Source organism: Periplaneta americana, chromosome 12 (assembly GCF_040183065.1).
Source record: "Periplaneta americana isolate PAMFEO1 chromosome 12, P.americana_PAMFEO1_priV1, whole genome shotgun sequence".
Taxonomy (NCBI): domain Eukaryota; kingdom Metazoa; phylum Arthropoda; class Insecta; order Blattodea; family Blattidae; genus Periplaneta; species Periplaneta americana.
Genome location: NC_091128.1, coordinates 156,855,791 through 156,872,351, shown reverse-complemented (window position 1 = coordinate 156,872,351; position 16,561 = coordinate 156,855,791). Strand labels below are relative to the sequence as shown.

At 35.9% G+C, this 16,561-nt stretch overlaps 1 protein-coding gene across 3 annotated transcripts in view; it reads left to right on the top strand.

The window, feature by feature from the left end:
• The window catches only part of LOC138711039 (serologically defined colon cancer antigen 8 homolog), a 105,096-nt gene that overhangs the window by 31,470 nt on the left and 57,065 nt on the right, over positions 1-16,561 (top strand). For all 3 annotated transcript variants that reach the window (XM_069842331.1, XM_069842332.1, XM_069842330.1), the window contains 3 exons: positions 9,169-9,463; positions 12,947-13,185; positions 14,956-15,079. In XM_069842331.1, the coding sequence (XP_069698432.1) occupies positions 9,169-9,463; positions 12,947-13,185; positions 14,956-15,079 (658 nt within the window). The remainder of the gene's footprint in view (positions 1-9,168; positions 9,464-12,946; positions 13,186-14,955; positions 15,080-16,561) is intronic.

Here is a 16,561-nt window from a genome sequence, read left to right as displayed (position 1 = left end):
GTTATTTGATCTGTATCCTTTTATTGCTTTAAAAGCGAATTTCACTCACTTTGACAATTAAGCTGACTTGTTTTCGTGGAGGTTGCTAAATTGAGATTAGTTTTTTATGTTACATATATAATTTTTAATTTGTCAATGATTGGTAATTGTGTATGTACAAGTTCGGCAGTGTTAACTGAATCAAGACTTTATTCAATGGAATTTTAAATTCGAAGTGTATGATATGTTCATACACATATATTCAGTAAGATTTAAGACTCACAATTTTTGGTGTTGCACGAGAGTTTTTTGTTTCTTGCACCATGTCTGCAAAAAAAAAAAAAAAAAAAACATAACTGCTTCATGAATTCTCTTTTATTACCTTCCAAATCTATTCCATTGGATGTGTAACAATTAATTTAAAGCATATATTTATTTACGTATTTTTTTTTAAATTTGATTCAGTTGTTTTCATGCAGTACGTACAACACACGTGGCTGAAAGCTTAGTAAGTTAAGTGTAGGAAGTCAATTGTATTGATATTTATTACCTGGCTGTATAATATTTTTATGGCGAGTTGTTGAGTCTTTCTAATATGAAAGAGTTATTTTTGTAAAGATATTCATCTGTAATGTAATACCCCAGATTTTAAGATAAGTGTTTTGCTTCAAATTTTGAATGTGGTCGAAGTATTATTGGGCTAAAAAATTGATGCTTCAGTTGTGTTACGTGATGGACATCAGATGAGTGTGCGAATGTCACATTTATTTAACAGTGAATGGTATTCTTATTTTTCCTGGTCTCAACATATTAAACTTTGATATTCGGGTTCCATACTCAATGTCTATATTTTTAATCCTTTTGGGCAGGAAGTCATTCCTTGAAATTTTTCTGACTTATGATACATTTTATGAATCATCCCCTCAGAGAATAAGTGATACAATTTTAAAATGATTATTATTACTGTCAGTAATTTGTCTGTAAATTCACGGTTTTCCTTGGACCCTCACCCAACTTCTAATATTCGTATACATTTATATTCTCAAAAAAAACAAAATGAAAAGTAATTTATCCCACAGTTCGGAATGAACATATTTGAACGCCATGGGCCATAATTTGCCCACACCTAATTTAGATGAAGATGGTTCTGCTGATTAACCCTCTATGTTCTTCGGGATCTGATATTGAGGAACTGACCATTTTCAAGCCTTTAAATGATTACATTTTAACATTTCTGAACATCTGTGTTTTAATCGTTGGCAACCTGGCTTGAAAAAGGTAAATGAGTTACGGATTGGTACTTGGAACGTTCTAACATTATACAAGGAGTGTAGGACGACCAAGACTGCGATGGTTGGATGGAGTGTTAGAGGATCTAAAGAAAGTGGGAATTAAAGGATGGTGGTTGGTTGCCAGGGACAGAGATGCATGGAAGAGAGTTCTAAGGGAGGCCGAGGCTCAAATTGGGCTGTAGCGTCGATGATGATGATGATGATGATGAACATCTGTGTTTCTTTTTGTATAAGCCTGGAATTCTGGAAAATCTCGAAGTTGAATTTTTGGACGTTAAAATGTTATGATAAATAATTTTCTTTATTGACTAGCCTCATGGTCTGGTCTAGTGGTTAGAGCTTCTGGCTACAGTACATGAGGTCCCGGGTTCGATTCCTGGTTACAACACAGGAATTTTTCCTTAAGGGAATTGTTCCTGTGTTCGTCCATGATCTGGGAATTTTTATTTATCTATTTCATCAATCTTTGTTCACGTCATAGCAGATTAGATTTGTTCCAGTTCTTAATCTGCCATCACTCTACATATAATTATTACAAAAAATAATACATATTGAACCTATAAGTGTCATCGTCCATTCACAATAATAATAATAATAATAATAATAATAATAATAATAATAATAATAATAATAACAATAATAATAATACTAATAATAATAAAACTAATAATAAGTATAGCCCTTGTACTTGAAACTATTACTTTAACTTAATGGTCTGGGAATTAAGTTAAGTTTAGGTTTAAAACCTTTCCTAGCACTATACATTGATAGTCATTCTATCATAATATCATTGGGGCAGCGTTACTTGCCTTCAGAAGTGGGTTACAAATAAGCCATTGCCAAGAGAGACCAGAAATGTCGAATGACAACCAACTTGGTGACATTTGAAAAAATAAAAAAATAATTTTCTTTATATATTCATATTGTTTCTTCGACATCTAACCGGTGTTAAAAGTCTAGATAATTCAAAGTTGAATTTATTTCGAGCAAAGATGGCGTCAGAGCTGATTTTCTCCAAATTTTCCCACTGCCTATATTGCCATTCAACTGATTCAATCAATTCTCTATTACCTGGTTACTGCTATGGGTTTGTAAAGATCTTTTCCTTGTATGTTTATGTAATTGCTGAGAGCTTACAAGTTTATGGGTTACATTTTGAACACAGCTGATTTAAATTGCTGAGAGGTTACAAGTTTATGGGCTGCATTTTGAACACAGCTGATTTAAATTGCTGAGAGGTTACAAGTTTATGGGTTACATTTTGAACACAGCTGGTTTAAATTGCTGAGAGGTTACAAGTTTATGGGTTACATTTTGAACACAGCTGATTTAAATTGCTGAGAGGTTACAAGTTTATGGGCTACATTTTGAACACATCTGGTTTAAATTGCTGAGAGCTTACAAGTTTTTGGGTTACATTTTGAACACAGCTGGTTTAAATTGCTGAGAGGTTACAAGTTTATGGGCTACATTTTGAACACAGCTGATTTAAATTGCTGAGAGATTACAAGTTTATGGGTTACATTTTGAACACAGCTGGTTTAAATTGCTGAGAGGTTACAAGTTTATGGGCTACATTTTGAACACAGCTGGTTTAAATTGCTGAGAGGTTACAAGTTTATGGGTTACATTTTGAACACAGCTGATTTAAATTGCTGAGAGGTTACAAGTTTATGGGCTACATTTTGAACACAGCTGGTTTAAATTGCTGAGAGCTTACAAGTTTTTGGGTTACATTTTGAACACAGCTGATTTAAATTGCTGAGAGGTTACAAGTTTATGGGCTACATTTTGAACACAGCTGATTTACATTGCTGAGAGGTTACAAGTTTATGGGTTACATTTTGAACACAGCTGGTTTAAATTGCTGAGAGGTTACAAGTTTATGGGTTACATTTTGAACACAGCTGGTTTAAATTGCTGAGAGGTTACAAGTTTATGGGCTACATTTTGAACACAGCTGGTTTAAATTGCTGAGAGCTTACAAGTTTTTGGGTTACATTTTGAACACAGCTGATTTAAATTGCTGAGAGGTTACAAGTGTATGGGTTACATTTTGAACACAGCTGGTTTAAATTGCTGAGAGGTTACAAGTTTATGGGCTACATTTTGAACACAGCTGATTTAAATTGCTGAGAGGTTACAAGTGTATGGGTTACATTTTGAACACAGCTGATTTAAATTGCTGAGAGGTTACAAGTTTATGGGCTACATTTTGAACACAGCTGATTTAAATTGCTGAGAGGTTACAAGTGTATGGGTTACATTTTGAACACAGCTGGTTTAAATTGCTGAGAGGTTACAAGTTTATGGGCTACATTTTGAACACAGCTGGTTTAAATTGCTGAGAGGTTACAAGTTTATGGGTTACATTTTGAACACAGCTGATATAAATTGCTGAGAGGTTACAAGTTTATGGGTTACATTTTGAACACAGCTGATTTAAATTGCTGAGAGGTTACAAGTTTATGGGTTACATTTTGAACACAGCTGGTTTAAATTGCTGAGAGGTTACAAGTTTATGGGTTACATTTTGAACACAGCTGATTTAAATTGCTGAGAGGTTACAAGTTTATGGGCTACATTTTGAACACAGCTGGTTTAAATTGCTGAGAGGTTACAAGTTTATGGGCTACATTTTGAACACAGCTGGTTTAAATTGCTGAGAGGTTACAAGTTTATGGGCTACATTTTGAACACAAAAAGTAAAAGGTAAAGGTATCCCCGTAACATGCCATGAAGGTGCTTGGGGGGCATGGAGGTAGAGCCCCATGCTTTCCATGACCTCGGCACTAGAATGAGGTGGTGTGGTCGGCGCCACGCTCTGACCGCCTTTTACCCCCGGGAAAGACCCGGTACTCAATTTTATAGGAGGCTGAGTCAACCTCGGGGCCGTTCTGAAAGTTTGGCAACGAGAACATTTTGAACACAGCTGATTTAAATTGCTGAGAGCTTACAGTTTATGGGCTACATTTTGAACACAGCTGGTTTAAATTGCTGAGAGGTTACAAGTTTATGGGCTACATTTTGAACACAGCTGATTTAAATTGCTGAGAGCTTACAGCTTATGGGCTACATTTTGAACACAGCTGATTTAAATTGCTGAGAGCTTACAGTTTATGGGCTACATTTTGAACACAGCTGGTTTAAATTGCTGAGAGGTTACAAGTTTATGGGTTACATTTTGAACACAGCTGGTTTAAATTGCTGAGAGGTTACAAGTTTATGGGCTACATTTTGAACACAGCTGATTTAAATTGCTGAGAGGTTACAAGTTTATGGGCTACATTTTGAACACAGCTGGTTTAAATTGCTGAGAGGTTACAAGTTTATGGGCTACATTTTGAACACAGCTGGTTTAAATTGCTGAGAGGTTACAAGTTTATGGGTTACATTTTGAACACAGCTGGTTTAAATTGCTGAGAGGTTACAAGTTTATGGGCTACATTTTGAACACAGCTGATTTAAATTGCTGAGAGGTTACAAGTTTATGGGCTACATTTTGAACACAGCTGGTTTAAATTGCTGAGAGGTTACAAGTTTATGGGCTACATTTTGAACACAGCTGGTTTAAATTGCTGAGAGGTTACAAGTTTATGGGCTACATTTTGAACACAGCTGATTTAAATTGCTGAGAGCTTACAGTTTATGGGCTACATTTTGAACACAGCTGGTTTAAATTGCTGATAGGTTACAAGTTTATGGGCTACATTTTGAACACAGCTGGTTTAAATTGCTGAGAGGTTACAAGTTTATGGGTTACATTTTGAACACAGCTGATTTAAATTGCTGAGAGCTTACAAGTTTATGGGCTACATTTTGAACACAGCTGATTTAAATTGCTGAGAGGTTACAAGTTTATGGGCTACATTTTGAACACAGCTGGTTTAAATTGCTGAGTATAATCATACATTACTTCCGATCTCCAGTCATTCCCTTCTCAAAGTCTGTCATGTGATCAAAGCATCATGAAACTGGTTATTTCAGCAAGTCGTCATGGACTGTATTTGTTTTGCTTTTTATGTAATCAGTATGGTGACATATTCTTGTGAATTGAAAGTGCAACTAGTGAATTGAAGTACAGTTATTGAAACCTTCTAAGTCTAATTGGAAATAACTGTATTGAACATTGTGAACATCAAGCACTACCTTGAAGGTATCATATTTTAAAGATTCACTATTTGATAAATAGAAAATTCGCTACGTATTTTCATTTGCATATATAAATTTATAGCCAGTACTAAATGGTTATCGAAAATATTACAGTAGAATATTTAGTACAAGCCAATGTTTTTATTATATTTGAAATGAAGTTTCATAAAATATATTTAAATACCTAATACTATTAATTTCCTATAAAATTACTTTCTTCAGTGTAATAAAACATCTCTCAGAGAAAATACTCCAGACAAAATTTACTACTAGTAATTTCTCGTTGAAGTTTTCTGTCTCACCAGACACACATCTCTGCAGACTTCTCATTGTCTGGTGCTCGATTTAGTAGAATAACATATCAGCCTAATGACGGGAAAGTAGAAGGATGAGAATTGAGTTAACAATGTTTAGTACCACGAGACAACAGCCTGTCATGCATAGAAGCCTACCTTTAACTCCAGATATAATCTAAATTAGGATCTAAATTCTTGTGGATTTACCTACAATTGTTTGGACTTGGAATGTTTTCAACTGACTGTACCATTTAACTTTAGACAAGTTTGCCTGTATGGCAAGTTTTGCACTAGAGTAAAACTTTCTGAATAAAAACGTGAAGTTCCTACAAACTGTACCTATTGTATGAAATTATGTGCAATAAAGCTTTAGTACTAATACTGATTTAATGTGTTTTAACATGTGGGCTTATTTTTTTTGTTATCCTTTTGATATAACAATTCTTTGGGATTCATAGTTTTCCATTGTTCATAGCTTTCAAATGTTTCTTGTTTATAAAACAAAAGAATTCATATGGTGTATTATGCTGATTAAAACTTACATTAATGATATTTTATTTCAATTTAATCAACATTAATTAAACGACAAAGAGAGATAGAGTGTATACAGAATCTATCTCTCTCTCTATTTTTTTTTTTTTTGGCACCATCATCACATATATTTACTGTGTTTTTAACTTCTTGAGACTGCAAACATTATGACACAACTAGTTGTTTTTTGTATATCACAGCTTGGGACATGATACCATATATTTTATGCAGTTCTGTTTCAGAATTTGATAGCAGGATTTGTTAAACAACACATTTTGCAGAATTTTCTGGCACTGTTATAAATATTATAACTCTATCTCCAGTGCTGGAGGTTGACATGTATTGTGCTAATTTGAACATGTTCAAGAAAGACTGTCTGGGGACAGACGAAAACAGGATTTTTATTTCATCGTAATTTCCAGAAAGATTCCCGTCTCAATTCCATTCCTATAAAGTAAAGCCTTTGATTGTGTACACAGATCCAAATTATAAACGTTAATGTTTAATAATGGTTACCTTCTACACTTGATACAGGTAATAAAATGTTTCTACGCACATACAAGAATAATACAAATACAGGGAATCAAAAACAAATAAAAACAAACAAATCAGGGACTCAGATAAGGTTGCAGTGTGCCACCTAGTCTTTTTAATGTGTGCATAAATGTCCTTATAAAAAATTGGAAGATGGGGCTGAATCCAGGAATAAGAATAAGCAAAGATTTGCTGATGATTTCATAGTAATACAATACAATGAAGAAAAATTACAATATTCCATTCACAGACAACACCAGCAAAGAAAAGAACACTATAACCAACTAAGGAAGCTAAAGTAATGGCTCATACGGTAAATTTCCAATTCATTAAAAAATAATAACTTACGACATAAACAGAGATTTTGAAAATAAATAGAAAATTTCAAAATAAGACAAGGAAAGACTCAAAATTAAAGTTATATAAAACTATCGCAGCCCAGTGCTGAGGTATGGGAATGAATCCTGGATTATTAAATAGACGGATAAGAGTAAATTACAGGCAGCAGAGATGAGTAGAGGAAAAGGATGTACAAGAAGAGATCTAAAGAGAAATGACATCTGAAAAAAATTAGATATATACAATATAAATGGAAAAAATTATGGTCATATACAAAAATGAAAAGAGCAGCTATCTCGAATGAACAACGAATGAATACCAGCATTGGTCCAACAGTACCAACCTGAAGGCAAAAAGAATGTGGGACATCCTATGAAGAGGTGGAGCTGAATAAATGTGAAGACAGAAGAGGGATCAAAGCCCAAAGCATGAAGTGAAGATGAACATGGTGCGAGGTTCTTGGGTATTTGCACAGTGTTCTAGCTGTAAAGACACCCCAACACTTCGAAGCTATTTGTCTGACCCATCATCAGGGAAGGGGAACAAGGAAACCCATCTGTTTGATCCATTACCGGATGTTTTGTGGGAATAAAAAGCGTAGTGCTGACTTAAGGACATCTTAGTGCCGGAACTAAGAAAGCATGGGAGCTCTGTGTACTCATTTCCTGTGTGCATCAATGGTACAAACACAGATACATTTTTTTTAATTTTTGATTCCTTCCTTTATTATTATTATTATTATTATTATTATTATTATTATTATTATTATTATTACTTACTGGCGGCCGGGTAGCTCAGTTGGTAGAGCAGCTGGCTACGGATTGGAAGGTCCGGGGTTCGATCCCAGGTGGTGACAGGATTTTTTCTCGTTGCCAAACTTTCAGAACAGCCCCGAGGTTCACTCAGCCTCCTATAAAATTGAGTACCGGGTCTTTCCCGGGGGTAAAAGGCGGTCAGAGCGTGGTGCCGACCACACCACCTCATTCTAGTGTCGAGGTCATGGAAAGCATGGGGCTCTACCTCCATGCCCCCCAAGTGCCTTCATGGCATGTTACGGGGATACCTTTTTTATTATTACTTACGGCTTTTAGAGAACTCACATAAGCCCGACATCTGTCCCTATCCTGAGCAAGATTAATCCAGTTGCTACCATCATATCCCACCTCCTTCAAATTGATTTTAATATTATTCTCCTATCCACGTTTTGGCCTCCCCAAAGTTCTTTTTCCCTCTGGTCTCCCAACTAACACTCTATATGCATTTCTGGATTCGCCCATACGTGCTACTTGCCCTGTCCATCTCAAATGTCTGGATTTTATGTTCCTAATTATGTTAGGTAAAGAATACAATGTGTGCAGTTCTGCGTTGTGGAACTTTCTCCATTCTGCTGTAACTTCATCCCGCTTAGCCCCAAATATTTTCCTAAGCACCATATTCCCGAACACCCTTAACCTCTGTTCCTCTTTCAAAATGGGAGTCGAAATTTCAGAACCATACAGAACAACCAGTAATATAACTGTTTTATAAATTCTAACTTTCAGATTTTTTGACAGCAGACTAGATGACAAAAGCTTCTCAACCGAATAATAACAGGCATTTCTCATATTTATTCTGCGTTTAATTTCCTTCTGACTCATTTATATTTGTTACTGTTGCTCCAAGATATTTGAATTTTTTCACTTCTTCAAAGGATAAATATTCAATTTTTATATTTCCATTTCGTACAATAGTTGATCACGAGATATAATTATATACCTACTTTGTCTTTTCGGGATTGACTTCCAAACCTATCTCTTTACTTGCTTCTAGCAACATTCCCGTGTTTTCCGTAATAGTTCGTTGTATACAGAGTCAGAAAAGGAATGCTACTGTAGCATCGAGTCCTGGCCACTAGTTCTTGGTAACGAACTCCTCTCCTTCCCTGGTGACACAGTCGACACGTAGTTCCAAGACTTCATATCTGTGGCACATTGCAAAGACTCAGAACCCTCAGGCCACACTGAACACTGTGGAGGTGCGTGAAGCTTGCTGTTGCACTGCTGCAGGCGGAGCTTGAGGTGCGCCGGCTGAAGGACGAGCTGGACCGCCAGCACGAGAAGATGCGCGAGCTGCTGCAGGAGCAGGGACGCAAAGTGCAGGACGAGCGCATGCAGCTGGAGCGGCGCTACACGCAGCAGATGGAGCAGCTGAGCACGGACCTGACCTCGCAGTGGGACTCCTCCAGCAAGCTGCAGCTGGAGCTGGAGAAGCAGCGGCGCGTGGAGGCGGACCTGCGCAGGGACGTGCAGCAGAAGAGCACCACCGTGGAGGAGCTCAAGAAGGAGCTGCAGAACAAGATCAGTGAGTAAACATAATGAACTGTAAGGTTTTAGGATTAGTAGGGCTCAAATAATAATAGTACATTATGCATCGAGCCTATAACGGTAGTAATTAAGACGCGAGTATGTTTATGAAACGAGCACAAGAGAGTTTCATAATTTTCATACGAGCGTCTTAATTACCATTATAGCCAAGTTTCATACGCCTTTTTATGCTCGACCATATTTCTAACTTGAAATTATTCATAAGTATTCATTTCATTCTTATCTGACTGGGGAGCGGAACTGACCTAGTGCAATATCTCGTAAATTGTGAGATGTGCGCAGACGCGAAAGTATTGATTTTTTCCTAGAAACAAATGTCACTGACCTTGATATAATCTAGAGAGTAAAATAAAGATTAATCTTGATATAACCTTGAAATTGATTTAGACATTGAAAAACGAGATGACAAATTGAATTTATTTGAATATTATTTACAATTAACGCTAATTATTATAGTAACAGAACATAACCTTCTGCAACATTATTGGATTTCCAGCCTCCGTGATGTTTCGCTAGTTGTCTTTCGATTGCATATCCAAGAATAATTGATACTTGCGCTTTCATATTACTACAATGGTGTTTTCTGATTGGTGGAACACCTGAACTTTAATGAATAGGTGTACTTTAATGAGGTCCATTAAAGGGCTGCTACCATGTGTATAATTACTACATTTCGGCATGGTCGAGCATAAAGTTATTGTTATAATTAGAGGGTGAATGTTCATGAAAAATCATCTTCTTATTTTTCACATTAAGACAATGCTTATTTATATAGAAATCCTTTCTATGTTAATATTGCATTTTTGACATTTTTGAACTAATAGGTCATTAATATTTTTTTTCTGTATTTTTTGGTCATTTTTAATACTTCAATGAACTTTTAGATCATTTTGTTTTCTTCTTTACAGTTGCCTGTTAAATCTTTCTCTAAGCAAATGGATCAGTAGTAATTACCTATTGAATAAGTGAATAACAGTGAAGTTTAAGTTTTATAGTTCGGAACAGACTCTACATTCCATCCCTCATTCCACTGAAGGCTTCACTTCACACAACGGAAGTAATATAAAACGCTTGACAACAGCTTAATTTAAGTGAGGGCTTTGACCATTACTGTTCTTTTGTTGATACGAGAATGCCTTTAGAATTTATGTTTGGAAAGGGGGAGACTTTCACCGTTTCCTGGACAATAGGACGTTGTGTCCCCAGTATGGTTCGGAAGGGATGTACTGTAGTAGATAGTAGACAGTATTTTTACCACAAAGATTGTAGGAATGCACGCTGTGCCCACAATTTGTTTTGCCATTCACACTCCCTCATCTGGAAGGTCTGGTAACAAAAGTGAAGAGTGGAAGGAGGAGGAGACTGAGAATGAAGGCACTGACATGGACCACCCCGATTGAAATACATTGTAATCCCTCATTAAAATCTATAGTTTTTCCTTAAAGCCTTTATATTTTCCATATCCTTTTTCTTTATTTTAGTAAAATTTCAGGAAGTTGCCTCCTCTCTCCGAGATTTGCAGGGCAGTCATTGAAACAAGGTGACTAATTTTTAAGAAGTTGTGGTGCGAGTAGTTTGAATAATACTTAAATGTCTTTTTTTTTTTTTTAATTTCATGTCATTTTTCCATTACTTTAATGGCATTTGATTAATCATTTTAATCATCAACATCCGCCCCCTAATAATGATACTGCAATTACTCAACTGGTTCCGTAATGTGAACCAGACATTAAATTAAATAAATGGAACTGATTTTGTTTATTAAAAATATTAAGAACAATATGTTCACAATTTGTTATATTTTTTTATATTCCACTTCATACCTTATGCGAGATTTTGATGGTGCTAAACATTCTATTGCAGAATTTGCATCATTTCCAATATCTGAATTCTCGTTTAACCTCATTTTAATAATGCTTGTTTATTTCTCCTAGTACTGCTGTTCTTTTGTTATAAACAAAAACCTATCGTGTTCAAAACTAATAAAAAAAACATAAACGAATCGCCTCTTGCAAAAAGAAACTTATACTACTAAGATTTAAAATCATCCGTCCTCAAGTGAGGTTGACCACTGGGATCCGGAATTAACAAACATAAAAGATAAAGGGAAATGAAATGGGCAAAATATGGATTAGATTTGTACATTAAAACTACGTGTTAATATATAGATGATAGTGTAAAATTTGAAGAGAGGCCTTCAGAATTTCCATTACAATCTTCTGAACCTCATAAAAGGGAATTTTAAAGGATTTAAGGATATTACATGTAAATTTTGGTAAACAACCCCTCGCTCCAAATAGTAAGCCTGCAACATCCCAGTTGTAAAGCGAAATGCCATATTTCTCACTGAGGTATGGAAGACAAGGTACATATTTAGCTCGCTTGTCATCATTAATCTGCAGTGCTTGATTTGTGTCTCGTTCAAAACAAATCGTAGGGTCTAAGACCATCGCTTCCTGGGTTCTTCTATTGATGGCAATTATATCGACTCCTCTATGAGAATCATCTTCAGACACACAATGAATCTCCTCATGTACTTCCCATCCTCTGTTTCTTAGCAGGTTGGCAATTGCTGTACGGGCACGATGGTGTCTGTTGTTACGCAGTAGCTCTCCCTTCTTACAGAACCCCAGTACGTGGCCAAGTGTTTCAGTCGTGCTGCAGCCGGGATGGCGACAACGGGTAGTACTGAAGGTTCTGCCAGGGACAGATCTCACTGCGGTGACGTTGCAAGATATCTTGATGTATTCCGAGGACGAAAGACACTTTTTAGAGGAGATCCAGGAGTTGGCTTTGGGGCATTCTTCAAATGTACAAACACCTTTGCCTTTATGTGGGAGCTGGCACCATGACTGGAATGATTGTTTTCTGAGAATTTCTCTGAGATGTTTTCCTTTAGTTTGAGGAGTGACGCTGTGTGGAGCAATCTTCAGGCGCGTGAGAGATGTTTTCTTCTCCTCTTCTAGATTTCTCATGCGATGTAGATGTGCATCATTCACGTGTTCCAGTCTCCTACAGATGTTATAGTGTTGAATACTGGCTTCCCATTCAGCTCTCAGAATTGCCTCTCCACAAAAGACATGTTCAAAACTAACTCTTACTTTTATAAAAAAAATTGATTTTTTATCAAAGTGGATAAAACGTTGTACAATATACTTATCGTAACTTCATATTACAATACTCGATGGTTATCAAACTTGTGTTGTATTATGAAACATCATGATACTCATATCGTAAATAACTGTTATTTTATCAGAGTCCAGTATTTTACAGCAACTTTTAGTTTCGACTAGACTAGTTTTCTGCAGACTAAACATATCATTTAGATTAGCTTCACCCATCTGGTTCTGTCCTTGTTTTTATTCTCTCTATACCAGGTATGTAGGGTAGGTCAGACGTTGAACTGTTGCGTGGCCGGCTGTAATGATGTGGTTGTTCTGTTGCGTTCTGACGAGCACAGGCTCCTTGCAGAGCGAGCTGGTGCAGGCTGCGGTGGATCGCGGCTCCCTGGAGCAGGAGCTGGCGGCCAGCAGACTGGCGGTGGAGCGGGCCGAGCGGGACGGCAGGCAGGAGGCATCCAGACTGCAGGCAGAAGTGGCGGCTCTGCGCCAGCGGCTGGACCGGGCTGATGCGGACTTGATGCACAGTCGACGAGAGAACCTGCGTCTGATGGAGCAGATCGCGTCCCTGGAGAGAGAGGTATGCCTTGTCGCTATGAAGAAAGCTTCCATTTCCAAACATGAAAACATCAAAATGTGACTTGTGTATTGCTACTACTACTGTCCAGTGTTTCAGGTTAGGTTAGTGTTTCGTCACACTAGTTTCTTGACAGGGTTAATCTAATTCTTTAGTTTTGGTGGGATTTTGTTTTGAGAGTCCTGATAATGCATGCTTCAGCTTGTTTCTGTTTAACAAACATTACAAAGTCTGTTAAGGGGAGAAAATGCTTAAATAAGGTGAAAAGCCAATGAATTTTCAAGTTTTTTTTTTCTTTAAAATATTCTTTGACGTGTGAAAACATTACATTAAATTTAATGCCCCTTTATGGCTTTTGTATTATATTGTATTTACTTACATTTCATGGTATTCGTACATCACTTCACAGCTAGAATATGGAAAAAATCTTAATAGTACTACAAAGTCTTAATTATAGTCACAGTCTAGTTGAAATATATACAGAAGAGTTTTACAATATAGTCTACTAGTACAACACAAGGGGTTAGTATCGATACTTAATACAAATCAGAAATATTCATGAAGCATTGTTGAATGTCAAAATTCACCTACAAAATAGAAGGTATGAGAAATTAGGTACTTCTTTAATTTGGCCCTAAATATTCTTATGTTTTGAGTTTGATTTTTTTATATCCATAGGAAGGTTATTAAAAATTTTTACTGCCATATAACACACTCCTTTTTGATAGCATGATAGATTTTCCAATGGAGTATGAAAGTCATTTTTGACTCGTATTTATGCTATGAACTGTGGAATTAGTTACAAAGTTTTCACCATTACATATGAGGAAGATTATTAATTTTTTTTTTCGTTGTTGGTAACTCTGTAGCATCTATTAGATGCTTTACGGTTGTGCTAACAGATGGAGTTACTTGCAACAATGTGACGCTGAAATGTGTGTTCAGGTTACTGGCCAGCGACAGTCCTGATGTATTTTTATATTCGTGATGATTGGTTAATTAATATTAACCTGGCACACTCACATTCATACAAATTTCCAGAGTCTAGACACCCAGGGAATTCCTCTTCTTCAAGATTATTAATGAAAAAAATATACTGACAAGCCATGGGCATTATTTGTAGTTTTTCTAAAATGTCCTACACGATTCTCTAGATTTGGCACCTACTATTTTTCTAATTACTCTTTTTTTGTAATAGGAATATACTGTTACTATCTGTGGAATTTCCCCAGAATATTATTCCAAAACTCATTACCAAGTGAAAGTATGCAAAGTATATTGTTTTTAAGGTATTGATATTTACTATCTCTTGCATTGGTCTAATAGCAAAACAAGCTGAATTTAGTTTGGAGGTAATTTTTTTAATATGATTTTTCGAATTTAACTTATCGATTTGTAAGCCAACAAATTTGGTTGTTGTTTCTATTAGCGACCTGTTGTTAATTATTATGCTTGTCAGCTGCTGTGATGCTATTTTTAAAGGTCTGATGCACAGGGTTTTTAAATTACTCCAAACTTTGCAATTTCCCTAACTTTAATTTTTTTTTTTTTCCAATTTTCTTTTCCTTTAAATACTTTTTGATATGTGAAAAATACATTATGTATAATTTAAGATGCGCTTAGTTCTTGTTGGCTGCCATGACGTCTTTTTAAAGCTCTAGTGCAAAGGACTTCAGTCAGTGCAATTATTGACGTTACCACTTGCGACCTGTGAGAACATTTAAAAGATTTTTGTTCGTATTAGAATAGGAAATTGGTCTTTATTGTCTTCAGGTGAACCTGGCCAAATTGGCAAAAGAGAGTGCTGACAGAAGTTCTTCATCCCCATCCAAACAGAAAACAGGACAAAGAGAGAAAGAGTTGGCTGCAATGGTCATGGACATGGAAGCCAAGCATGGTGAGTCGCCCCTTATCCATTGTAGAGAGCGCTTGTCCGTGTTTCTGCCTGTAATGTCACATCCCACAACTGTGCAATCAGCATTGTAGTCGCACTTCATATATCAGTGATTCTCAAGTTGCAGACTGGAAAATATACTTGAAATTCAAGAGGAAACATGTTTTTGACTAAACCTCCTACAGTCATTATTACAGAATAATTTTATAATTATTACTGGTTTGAGAAAAAATAAAATTTGTCCTTAGGATCTAAATTTCTGCTAGCACATTGACTTCTGACCTTAATTTTCAGCTTTTGAACAGTCTTTTCTGGTAGCCTGTAATTTGTTTGAAAGTCACTTTAGAGTTTTTCTAATGTCATTAATTAATAATCAGCAACAGCTCAACTCTTAGAATTTCATCTTGGCTGATGTTAGCTAGTGTTTGTCATTTTTCTTTAACATCGTAGTTTCACTTTTAATAGGATGGTATTTGTAATGTCACAGTATTACACATTTTTGCGTCCTTTCTTGTTTGTTGTTTAATGTTCTTTGAATCATTCCACTTACATATTTGTCATATTCGGGCCAGCTATCCTGGCTTGGATATCATCCAATTATCTTCATTGATATCCCTGTCATCTATCAGTGAAGATCTATTATCAGCCAGTACATCTCACTTGACGATATGTGTCAGAGGAAGAACAATTGTTTGTATACTTCTGAAGTCTGACTAGTGTAATATGTAGCTAGTCAGCAATGTATGCATTGGAGGAGGAAAGGAACTGGCCACCCTACACCATTATCTCCTGGCTTAGTTGCCTCACGAGTAATGTTTTACTGGTGTTACTTATGGATTCCAAATAGTCTTTGGACTGCTGACTAAACATATATACGTATCTGTGAAGTATCAACCCAGCCTTCTAGTGGGAATAGTGGAGAATCACAGCAGTATAGAGAAACCCAGAAAAAGTAATGCAATGTAACATAATATAATATCTTGTGAACTTTTTACGACTGTACATTAGGATGCAAAATTGAACTGTAAAGAATCAAGTTGCTAGAAGTCGTGTGATTTGTAAGAGTTGTTTTGATAAGTGCATAAGAATAATGTAATTTTGTAGTTAAAAATTGATAAAAATTTCTGTACTAATTAAGGAATTAGCAACACATTTTTAGCTTCAGAACACTAGCCAATTAAAGAAAGTATACTTCTGAATAGTTCATTCTCTATTTATAACATTCATTTATCCTTAAAACTAAAGAAAAAAAAAGGTATTTTACAAACAATTTCAAATTAGTGTAACTCTAAAAATATTGACAATAGGACCCATGTTTATATGACTTTTTTGCTTAGAATGTCTTTGGAAATAAGCTCCATAAGTGGCTGCAACTCTTCTTGAACCATCCTGTATATTATAATATAATTCCTATTATTTTGTTTACTATAGAACTTCAGTAACTTAGTGGAAAGATGAAAACTAAACAGCTTCCACTGTAAAAAT